Source organism: Microcaecilia unicolor, chromosome 8 (genome assembly GCF_901765095.1).
Source record: "Microcaecilia unicolor chromosome 8, aMicUni1.1, whole genome shotgun sequence".
NCBI lineage: Eukaryota > Metazoa > Chordata > Amphibia > Gymnophiona > Siphonopidae > Microcaecilia > Microcaecilia unicolor.
The window spans coordinates 3,236,115-3,248,206 of NC_044038.1; the positions used below are offsets into that span (position 1 = coordinate 3,236,115).

Consider the following 12,092-nt stretch of genomic DNA (forward strand, 5'->3'; position numbering starts at 1 on the left):
ACCTCTAGGGGTCGGTTTTTCCAGCGCACACAGTTCTTTCGTGAGAGTCGTCGCGGAGGGCATGGCTTTTCCGCGGGAGGTTAGTATTCAGGCCACAATTCCCAATGAAGGTGTGCGGGCTCAGGCTCTGGTGCATGTTGGGGCTCGGCTGAGTCTGTTTTACCAGAGTTGGGCCCAAATCAGGTCAGATCAGTGGGTTCTCAAGGTGTTTCGAGGCGGATGTGCGCTGGAATTCGAAAGCTGTTCTCCCGAAGTGTTTCTGGAATCCCTCTGTCGGTCTTGGAGCAAGAGGGCAGCAGTGAGGGACACTCTGCGGTGGCTGCTCGCGTTGGGAGCCGTGGTTCCTGTTCCTTCAGATCAGCAACGCTCAGGGTGCTATTTGATCTATTTTGTGGTCCACAAGAAAGAGGACACTTTTCGTCACATTTTAGATCTCAAAAGGGTCAATGCGGCACTCAAGGTGCCCTCTTTCCGGATGGAGACGTTGCGGTCGGTCACTGGTGCGGTCAGGAAAGGAGAGTTTCTCACTTCCCTGGATTTGACGGAAGCTTATCTTCACTTTCCTTTGTGCAGCCTTTTGGTTCCAAGTTACAGGGTCCGATTCGTCGGTTCCTTGCAGAGAAGGCGCCGACGGCCCGTACTTATCGTCAGGTCCTGGGCCTGATGGCGGCGACCATAGAGGTAGTTCCGTGGGCCAGGGCGCACATGCGTCAGGTACAGTCAGCTCTGCTCAGTCGTTGGTCCCCTCTGTCGCAGGACTTGGAAATGTGTTGTCCGCTGTCGGTGGCCCCTCGTCTCAGTCTCCGCTGGTGGCTCAGTCCGCGCAATTTGGGAAAGGAATGCCGTTGGAGTCCCCACAGGGGCTGGTAATGGTCACGGATGCCAGTCTGCAAGGTTGGGGGGCACATTGTCTCAGTCAGGTAGCTCAAGGCCGGTGGTCTCTGGCAGAAGCAGAGTGGTCCATCAACCGGCTGGAAACTCGGGCCATTCGGGTGGCGCTCCAGGCCTTGACGTCGGTGGTTCGCCACAAGGCAGTCCGAGTGCTCTGTGACAATGCCATGGCAGTAGCATATGTCAACCGTCAAGGGGGGAACAAAGAGCCTTGGCGGCGCAGTTGAACTCATCTTCAGGCTCTCTTGGCAGCGCATGTGGCCGGGGTAGGTCACATAGATGCAGATTATCTCAGCAGGCAAACTCTAGATCCCAGAGAGTGGTCTTTTCTTCGGTCAGTGTTCCAGTGAGTTGTGTCAGTCTGGGGACTTTCGGTGATCTTAGGGCAACGGCTCGCTATGCGCAAGTTCAGAGATTTTTTTTTTTCAGTCGCTGAAGAGACCCTTGAGCGGAGGAAATCGACACTCTTCTGTTGCCTTGGCTTCGGGAGTGACTGTATGTGTTTCCTCTGTGGCTGTTAGTCGGTCGAGTAATATAGCGCATCGAACATCACTCCGGTCGGGTGATTCTGGTAGCTTCGGATTGGCAGCGTCGACCATGGTATGGAGACCTGGTGCGGTTGGCAGGGGCGGCGGCCCTGCCTTTGTTGGGATCAGTTCTGTGTCAAGGCCCGATAATCATGCCGGATCCGGCTCGGTTTTCGCTTATGGCTTGGCTCTTGAGCGGCACAAGTTGAAGAAGAAGGGGCTTTCGTCCAGTGGCTTTGCTACGATGTTGAGTTGCCGTAGACGATCCACTTCCTTGGCGTATGTCCGGGTTTGGAGAATCTTTGAGCACTGGTGTGAAGACCATCGAGTTCGGCCGTTTCACTCTTCGGTGGCGGAAGTTTTGGAATTTTTGCACGATGGTGTTGATAGAGGTCTGGCCTTGTCTACACTGAAGGTTCAGGTGGCAGCTTTGTCATGTTTTCGTGGGAAGCTTCAGTGAAAGTCCTTCGCGTCTGTGCCTGAGGTAGTGCGTTTTTTGAAGGGTGTTAAGTTGCTGCGTCCGCCTCAGTGACGGATGGTGCCTCCGTGGGATTTGAAGCTAGTTTTGGATGCTTTGATCAGGCCTCCGTTTGTGCCTCTGGTATCGGCATCTTGTAAGGATTTATCTTTAAAGGCGGTCTTGTTGGTGGCGATTACTTCAGCACGGAGTGTTTCAGAGCTTCAGGCTTTGTCTTTTAGGGAACCATTTTTGTCCTTTCTGAGGGAAAGGTTTCGTTGCGGACGGTGCTTTCCTTTTTTGCCCAAGGTGGTTTCCGAGTTCCATGTTAATCAGGTCATCTCTCTGCCAGTGTTGGGTGATATGGCTGGAGATTCGGAGCAGCGTGGTATTGCCAAGCTGGATGTCAGGAGAGTTTTGAGTTGTTATCTCTCTGGAACTCAGGACTTCAGAGCCTCTGACCGTTTGTTCGTTCTTCATGGTGGCCCAAAGAAGGGTGCAGCGGCTCCTAAGGTGACCGTAGCACGGTGGTTGAAGGAGGCGGTTGCATCTGCTTACTTGGTGAAGGGTCCTGTGGTGCCTAGGGGCTGGTCTGCTCATTCCACTAGGGGAATGGCAGCCTCGTGGGCGGAGAATAGTATGATTTCTCTGTTAGATATTTGTCGGGTTGCGGTTTGGTTTTCGTTGCATTCCTTTGTGAAGCATTATAGGATTCCTGTGCATGCAAAGGACGAGGTGCGCTTTGGGGCAGCAATTTTGACCTCTGGCCTTAGTAGGTCCCTCCCATAAGTTAGTTACTGCTCTGGTACGTCCCACGCGTCTTGACCGGTCTGGAGGGTCGCTGAGGAAGGTGAAATTAGATCTTACCTGCTAATTTTCTTTCCTCTAGACCCTCCAGACCGGTCAAGAGCCCGCCCTGTCTGTATTGGAGGCCAGGAGGTGTGTTTGTTGGATAATTCTTGGCTGCTATAAATTGTTGTTTCTCTAATTGCAGACTGTTTATTTCTCTTTTGTGATAGGAGTCCGGGACAGGTGGGGCTCTTCTTTGATAGTCCACCTGTAGAAGCCCAACTGTTTTATCAAAGGCAAAGGAACATGTTTCCGTAAGAGCAAGCGGAAGATGTTTCTTGTTTTTGCAGTTTACTGTGACCACGTACAGGGTTGCTAGTTGTTGTTAGTGTTTTTTGTTTCTCTGCTTTGTCAGGGGTATACTGGCTAGTGGAGGTTCTGCACAGGTTATATATACAGGCTTCAAAAGCTTAGTGTTTTCTCAGTCTCCCTCTGCTGGTAGGAGGACATAACCCACGCGTCTTGACCGGTCTGGAGGGTCTAGAGGAAAGAAAATTAGCAGGTAAGATCTAATTTCACCTTTAAAAGGTATGCAGGGGAGGGGGATGTTTGAGAGACCATATGGCATGCAGGCAAAAGAGAGAGAGAGAGAGACCAAATTACTTGTGGGACAAAATTGGGTGTCTGGCTACGCCGCTGCCCTAGCCAAGATTAATTACCTCTCTGATCTCATGTGCAACTTTCTTTAAATTAGTCCCCTTATTTTCTAACTCCTCTTACTCTCTTACCAAAGGTCCATCAAGCCCAGCATCCTGTTTCCAACAATGGCCAATCCAGGTCACAAATAACTGGCAAGATCCCAAAGAAGTACAAAATGTTTTTTACTGCTTATCCCAGAAATAGTGGATTTTCCCCACGTCCAATTTAATAATGGTCTATGGACTTTTCCTTTAGGAAGCCACCAAACCTTTTTTGAACTCTGCCAAGCTAACTGCCTTTACCACATTCTCTGGCAATTTATTTATTTATTACATTTGTACCCCGCTCTTTCCCACATACAGCAGGTCCAGTGCGGCTTACATAGTAAAAGAATGAATTCCAGAGTTTAATTACACGTTGAGTGAAGAAAAAGTTTCTCCGATTCATTTTAAATTTACTAATTTGTAGCTTCATCGCATGCCCCCTAATCCTAGTATTTTTGGAAAGCGTAAACAGACGCTTCAGGTCTACCCATTCAACTCCACAAGGAGACATGTTGGGGGCGTTTTGAAGGCGGGATTAGGGCATGCCTAACACATGAACATTTTACAACTATAATGGAACAAAACAAAAACGTGCATGACTAAAACCAAGGCGTTTTGGTCTGGACCTCTTTTCAGAATGAATAAGGCACAAAAATTTCTCTTTTGCTTGAGACTACTGACTCTGAACTTGCATCAGCCGCTACTTTGGTGGCGACTGTTGCATTATTGCCAGATAAGAATTGGATTTTCTGCATATTCTTCCGTAATAAAGAAAAGCCTTTTTTAGGTTTTAAAATCCTTTTGTTTCCTGATGTCTCTACTACTACTACTACTATTTAGCATTTCTATAGCGCTACAAGGCGTACGCAGTGCTGCACAAACATAGAAGAAAGACAGTCCCTGCTCAAAGAGCTTACAATCTAATAGACAAAAAATAAATAAAGTAAGCAAATCAAATCAATTAATGTGAACAGGAAGGAAGAGAGGAGGGTAGGTGGAGGCGAGTGGTTACAAGTGGTTACGAGTCAAAAGCAATGTTAAAGAGGTGGGCTTTCAGTTTAGATTTAAAGGTGGCCAAGGATGGGGCAAGACGTAGGGGCTCAGGAAGTTTATTCCAGGCGTAGGGTGCAGCGAGACAGAAGGCGCGAAGTCTGGAGTTGGCAGTAGTGGAGAAGGGAACAGATAAGAAGGATTTATCCATGGAGCGGAGTGACGGGAAGGGGTGTAGGGAAGGATGAGTGTGGAGAGATACTGGGGAGCAGCAGAGTGAGTACATTTATACGTTAGTAGAAGAAGTTTGAACAGGATGCGAAAACGGATAGGGAGCCAGTGAAGGGTCTTGAGGAGAGGGGTAGTATAAGTAAAGCGACCCTGGCGGAAGACGAGACGGGCAGCAGAGTTTTGAACTGACTGGAGGGGGGAGAGATGACTAAGTGGGAGGCCAGCAAGAAGCAGATTGCAGTAGTCTAAATGAGAGGTGACAAGGGTGTGGATGAGGTTTTGGTAGAGTGCTCGGAAAGAAAGGGGCGGATTTTACGGATGTTGTAAAGAAAGAAACGACAGGTCTTGGCAATCTGCTGGATATGAGCAGAGAAGGAGAGAGAAGAGTCAAAGATGACCCAAAGGTTTCGAGCTGAGGAGACAGGGAGAATGAGAGAGCCATCAACAGAAATAGAAAACGGGGGGAGCGGGGAGGTGGGTTTGGGGGGGAAAATGAGAAGCTCGGTTTTGGTCATATTTAATTTCAGGTGGCGTTGAGACATCCAGACAGCAATGTCAGACAAGCACGCTGAAACTTTGGTTTGGATGCAAGGTGAGATATCAGGGGTAGAAAGGTAGATTTGGGAGTCATCAGCATAGAGATGGTAGGAAAAGCCATGGGATGAGACTAGACGGCGGAGGAAACAATTCTTACTCCTTAAGCCTGAAATTTTGCATTTGGGGGGTACCTTTTTTTTAAGATACCCCTGCAAATGCATAGTAAGACTTGGGGAGGGAAATATGTATTTATGGAACCTGCTCCTGTATCTACACTTATAGCCTCAGCAAAAATGGATAAGCGATAAAGAAATAAGGCAACCCCACTTAGTGAAGTGTGATATCCTATTTTATATTTTCTTGCTGTTTCTCCAGTTGTTTTCCTACATATTGGACTCCTGATTTATGGACTTGAGTATCAATTTCTTAAGAAAAAGTGAATTATTTTACTTTTCCTGGTTTATTTTTTTCCGAGCAAAGTTTTATATATGTATTTGATGATACTTTCTATACAAGAAGTTTCTTGTAATAATTTGAATAATTGAATAAATAATAAAAAAAAAAATAAGGCACAAAAAGGTGCCCTAAATGACCAGTTGACCACTGGAGGAAATCAGGGGTGACCTCCCAATACCCCCCAGTGGTCACTGACCCCATCCTACCCCCCCCCCCCAAAAAAAAAAAATGTAAATAAATATATGACTTACCAGGCTCTATGAGAGCCTCAGATGTTAAAGGCAGGTCTATTAGAGGAACATGCAGGTCCCTGGAGTAGTGTAGTGGTCAGTGCAGTACACAGTGGGGGACCCAGGTCCCTCTCTCCCTCTCCCTTCACACTTGTGGTGGAAACTGTGACCCCTCCTAAACTCATCAAAACCCTCCTGTACCCACATATAGATGCCCCCTTCACCCAGAAGGGTTACTGTAGTGTTTTACAGTGGGGGGTCAATGTGTTTTGGGTGGGTTTGGTGAGATGGGCACCTGGGAGCATTTTTATGAAGTGCACAGAAGTGACCTCTAGGGTGCCCCATTGCTTTCCTGGGATGTCTGGGGGACCAGTCTACTAAAAATGTTGGCTCCTCCTACATCCCAAAAACCAAAACATCCAAAGGACAAAACCTTGTTTGAAACAGTATTTTCGGAAAAAAAAAAAAGATAAGATGTTTTTCTTTTTCAAAAATGACTTTCTTATTCGGATTTTGGATGTTTTGTGCAAAATGGCCAAAATCAGACTTAGACATCATATCGAAAATGCCCCTGCACATGACTTTGTAAGTCTAAGTGCTTTGAAAATCAGCCTCCATGCCATACTATGCACTATTATGTGAATGTTTCTACTTCTGTAATTATCTCTTGCATATGTCTGAATTATTCTTGCTGTACGGGCTACTTTGAGTGAAACTCTTCATATAGGTGGTAAATAAATCCTACTAAACAAAGACATGGGAGATGGAGGTCTCTGAGAACAAGCATTTATTTCAAAGCCAGTCCCCCATTCAAGCAAGCAACAGCTGGTCCCTTACAGACCACATTGTTCTTCTTCTGTTAAAAGGCCTCTGATGAGCTATTTACATTCCTGCATATTTATGCATAATGTTTTCTCTGTTTAACTGTCTTCTGAAAGCTAGAAAATCAAACCAATTTCTTTCAGGCACCTTGCAAATGGAGCGGAGGAGTAGCCTAGTGGTTAGTGCAGTGGACTCTGATCCTGGGGAACTGAGTTCGATTCCCACTGCAGCTCCTTGTGACTCTGGGCAAGTCACTTAACCCTCCATTGCCCCTGGTACAAAATAAGTACCTGAATATACCGCATTCAATTCAAGCTTCTCCTTCTTACCTACAAATGCACTCAGTCTGCTGCCCCTCACTATCTTTCTACTATCTTTCTACCCTCATCTCCCCTTACGTTCCCGCCCGTAACCTCCGTTCACAGGATAAATCCCTCCCCTCTCAGTACCCTTCTCCACCACCGCCAACTCCAGGCTCCGCTCATTCTGCCTCGCCTCACCCTATACTTGGAACAACCTTCCTGAGCCCTTACGCCAAGCCCCCTCCCTGCCCGTCTTCAAGTCTTTGCTTAAAGCCCACGTCTTCAATGCTGCGTTCGGCACCTAACCCTTACCATTCAGTGAATCCAGACTGCCCCAATTTGACTGCCCCTATCGGACCGACCGTTCACTTGTCTATTAGATTGTAAGCTCTTTGAGCAGGGACTGTCTCTCTTTGTTAAATTGTACAGCGCTGCGTAACCCTAGTAGCGCTCTAGAAATGTTAAGTAGTAGTAGTAGTAGTAATATATGTAAACAGCTTTAAATGTAGTTGCAAAAGCCTCAGAAAGGCAGTATATCAAGTCCCATTTCCCTTTCCCTCTTTAAGGCTGATTCAACATTTACTACAGGAAACGTTAGAAGCATAAGAAATCTAACTCTTTTACCTACCTTATTCCCCAATAACATAACGACTACATCTTGTTGTGCATATTCATGGATTTCTGTAAGCCAAGCCTGGGGAAACAAAATGGTTTATTGGCAGAGAGTCATTAATAGGCACATTTTAAAAAGCACAGAGCTCTGTTTTAAAATTAGGGCTACTTGAACATATGACTTTAGTTATTTTATTAAGAAAATGGCCAGTGTTTTACATTTAGAAAGGGGTGTAGTTCGGGGCAGAGCAAGAGTGGGTGGAAAATATACTTTTGGAGGCAAAATTCAGCCTCTAAACTTGTAGGTAAATAACAGGTACAACTTTAAAGTGATAAGAATTCTATTTTAAACTTATAAGTGAATTTTCAGTGGCAGCTAGTTATTTTAACTCACTGAAAATACATATAACTTTAAACATATAGGGCTAGATTCTATATATGGTGCTTGAAAATTACACATATTCTGTAAAGTACGCCTAAATTTTATAGAAGAGGCTTAAATTTCCATGTGGTATATAGAATAACGCCAAACGCCTCTCCAAGTGACCAAACATAGTTATAGCCATTTACGTCATGCTTATTAGCATCCAATTAACAGAGCTGATTATCTAGTTAACTAATTAAGTTATACACATTGGTACAGAATATGCTTCGATTTCCGCATGGGAATTAAGGCACCATATATAGGATCCTGGGGTTATTTATTTTATTTATTTGTTGCATTTGTATCCCACATTTTCTCACCTATTTGCAGGCTCAATGTGGCTTAAATAATACCGTAGAGGCAATCGCCATTTCCGGTAGTGAAACAAATACAGAGAGTTGTAGTAGACGAATAAGGTTCATGTGTTATAGGCACATTGGGGAATCGTAGAGGGGAAGAGTTGCGTAGAGTCTGTTACGAGCTTTGGTTTTGTTGTGTTGCGAGGTTTAGGCACTTAGGTTGGGTCGGATGGGTATGCCTTTTTGAACAGGTTAGTTTTTAGTGCTTTCCGGAAGTTCAGGTGGTCGTACATGGTTTTCACGGCTTTTGGTAATGCGTTCCACATTTGTGTGCTTATGTAGGAGAAGCTGGATGTGTAGGCTGATTTGTATTTGAGTCCTTTGCAGCTTGGGTAGTGGAGGTTGAGGTATGTTCCTGTTGATCTGATTGTGTTTCTTATTGGTAGGTCTATGAGGTCTGTCATGTATCCCGGGGCTGCGCTGTAGATGATTTTGTGGACCAAGGTGCAGATTTTGAAAGCGATACGTTCTTTGATTGGTAGCCAGTGTAGTTTTTCTCTGAGTGGTTTGGCACTTTCAAAGGAGAGGGGTGTGTTCTTGGGAAGGGGTGTGCTAGGAGAGGGCCTGCTACGGGGAAGGAGGGTTTGTTTCAGGATCTGAATATTGGCTGAAGCTTGCATAAGTTCCAGTGGCGAGCACATGTCCAGTGAGAGCCGGATATTCAATGCCCTTGGAGTCTTGTGAATAATACGTTGAAATAATTCAGCCCTGCACGCTAGAACTGGCAAATAAAATGTTAGGGGTTATCCAAAAAGGGATGGAAAACAAATCTGAGAATATCATTAGCCTCTGTGTGTCCGCATCTTGAGTACTGTGTGAAGGTCTGCTCACCTCAACTCAAAATGGATACAGCACAACTAGAAAAGGTTCAGTCATGGGTGACAAAAATAACAGAGGGGATAGAACACGTCCCTTATGAAAAGAGGATAAGCAGTTGAGGGGGGTTTCAGCTTGGATAGTGTATGTGAGAGAAGTGAATAGAGGTAGGTAGTAGTAGGTGGAATCGGTTAAATGGGGAATGTTTTTTTTAACTTTTTGGACAAGAGGATGCTCAATAACATCAATAACCATCAGACTGAAAATAAATCACAGGAAATATTTTTCTGTGCAGCTGAATCTGTTGCCAGACTACACGATCAAGGTGTAGGGTTCAAAAGAGGAGAAAAAGTCCATAAAAATAATTAGCCAAGACAGGTAGATTTGGGAAAGCCATCGCTTATTCATGGAAAAGAGTTTCAAAGTACCGATCTACTTTTGGGATCTGCCCCGATCCTTGTGAACTGGTCCGGCCACCGTCGAAAACAGGATTAACGGACCTTGGTCTGATCAGCATGGATTTCCTTCATGCTTAACTCACACTGTAGTACCACTCTTGTCCATTAGGCGGAGCCCGAGAACCAGTGTAACGATGAATGCGGTTTGGGCTCCAGCATCTCCTGTCTGTTCCCTGTCACACAGACTAATGCACGTTATCAGTAGGACTTCAGACTTGTCCAGACTGAAAATCTTTATTAGTCTGCTCAGAGCAAGGAGATGCTAAATCACTGAAGCTCAGAGCTCACTGGAGGGCAACACCCACCCTGCTTAGCTAGCACCAGTAATGTATGAAGAATGGTGAAGGTAGTATGTGTGGGGTGGGGGGGGGGGGGAAGGGAGGAGGGGGTAATAGGAGCTATTACTGATTGATGGTTTAATATGTTACCAACTCCCCCTTCTTCCTGCATCATTTTGTTACATCATATTCTGATACCCCAAGAACTCCAGGGTTAGGATAGATTTTTGTATCAAATACTTGTAGGTTTATGCTTTCGCTTTTAAGAAGGCAGTCTATTCTTGTATCTCCCTTCCCTCCCCTCCCACTCCAGGAGCATGCAGTGAAACAGCAGGCAGTCCAATCACATTGCTGGATGGGCATCTTGCTGTACCTGCCTTACTGGCAATGCAAATTCTGTTCCAGTTCTATCTCATCTCATGAATCAACTTGTAGATCTACTTTTATTAAAGAAACGAGAACTACTGCAGACCCACTGAGTGTGTGTGTGTGTTACCCTTCTGCCGCAGACTCCCTACGGAATGAGAGTGTGTGTTACCCATCTGCTGCAGACTCACTACGGACTGAGTGTATTTTTACCCATCTGCTTCAGACTCTTATCTGCACCCTTCTCCTCCACCACTAACTCCAGACTCCGTTCCTTTTATCTTGCTGCACCATATGCCTGGAATAGACTTCCTGAGCCGGTACCTCAAGCTCCATCTCTGGACGTCTTCAAATCTAGGCTAAAAGCCCACCTTTTTGATGCTGTTTTTAATTCCTAACCATTACTCACTTGTTCAGTACCCTTATTTTATCATCCCCACCTTAGTAATTCCCTTATCTCTTATTTGTCCTGTTTGTCTGTCCTAATTAGATTGTAAGCTCTGTCAGCAGGGACTGTCTCTTCATGTTCAAGTGTATGGTGCTGCGTACGTCTAGTAGCGCTGTAGAAATGATAAGTTGTAGTAGTAGTAGACTCACAGTACAGACAGTGTATTACCCATCTGCTGCAGACTCACAGCTCAGACTGAGTGTGTGCTTTACCTCCCATATGCTGCAGACTCACTATGGACTGAGAGTGCTCCACCTCCCGCCTGCTGCAGACTCACTATTTTTTTTTGTTACATTTGTACCCCTCGCTTTCCCACTCATGGCAGGCTCAATGCGGCTATGGACTGAGTGTGCTCCACCTCCCGCCTGCTGCAGACTCACTACAGACTGAGTGTGTGCTCCACCTCCCGCCTGCTGCAGACTCACTATGGACTGAGTGTGTGCTCCACCTCCCCCCTGCTGCATACTCACTATGGACTGAGTGTGTGATCCATCTCCCGCCTGCTGCATACTCACTATGGACTGAGTGTGTGATCCATCTCCCGCCTGCTGCATACTCACTATGGACTGAGTGTGTGCTCCACCTCCCCCCTGCTGCATACTCACTATGGACTGAGTGTGTGATCCATCTCCCGCCTGCTGCATACTCACTATGGACTGAGTGTGTGCTCCACCTCCCACCTGCTGCATACTCACTATGGACTGAGTGTGTGATCCATCTCCCCCCTGCTGCATACTCACTATGGACTGAGTGTGTGATCCACCTCCCCCCTGCTGCATACTCACTATGGACTGAGTGTGTGATCCATCTCCCGCCTGCTGCATACTCACTATGGACTGAGTGTGTGCTCCACCTCCCCCCTGCTGCATACTCACTATGGACTGAGTGTGTGATCCATCTCCCACCTGCTGCATACTCACTATGGACTGAGTGTGTGATCCATCTCCCGCCTGCTGCATACTCACTATGGACTGAGTGTGTGATCCATCTCCCCCCTGCTGCATACTCACTATGGACTGAGTGTGTGATCCATCTCCCGCCTGCTGCATACTCACTATGGACTGAGTGTGTGCTCCACCTCCCACCTGCTGCATACTCACTATGGACTGAGTGTGTGATCCATCTCCCGCCTGCTGCATACTCACTATGGACTGAGTGTGTGCTTTACCTCCCATATGCTGCAGACTCACTATGGACTGAGAGTGCTCCACCTCCCGCCTGCTGCAGACTCACTATTTTTTTTTGTTACATTTGTACCCCTCGCTTTCCCACTCATGGCAGGCTCAATGCGGCTATGGACTGAGTGTGCTCCACCTCCCGCCTGCTGCAGACTCACTACAGACTGAGTGTGTGCTC

General features: G+C 46.4%; 1 protein-coding gene across 1 annotated transcript in view; it reads right to left on the reverse strand.

Moving 5' to 3' along the window:
* Window positions 1–12,092, reverse strand: part of RAB26 (RAB26, member RAS oncogene family) — a 166,166-nt gene that overhangs the window by 14,204 nt on the left and 139,870 nt on the right. Inside the window, exon 6 of the mRNA XM_030212107.1 lies at window positions 7,604–7,669. Within this exon, the coding sequence (XP_030067967.1) occupies window positions 7,604–7,669 (66 nt within the window). The remainder of the gene's footprint in view (window positions 1–7,603; window positions 7,670–12,092) is intronic.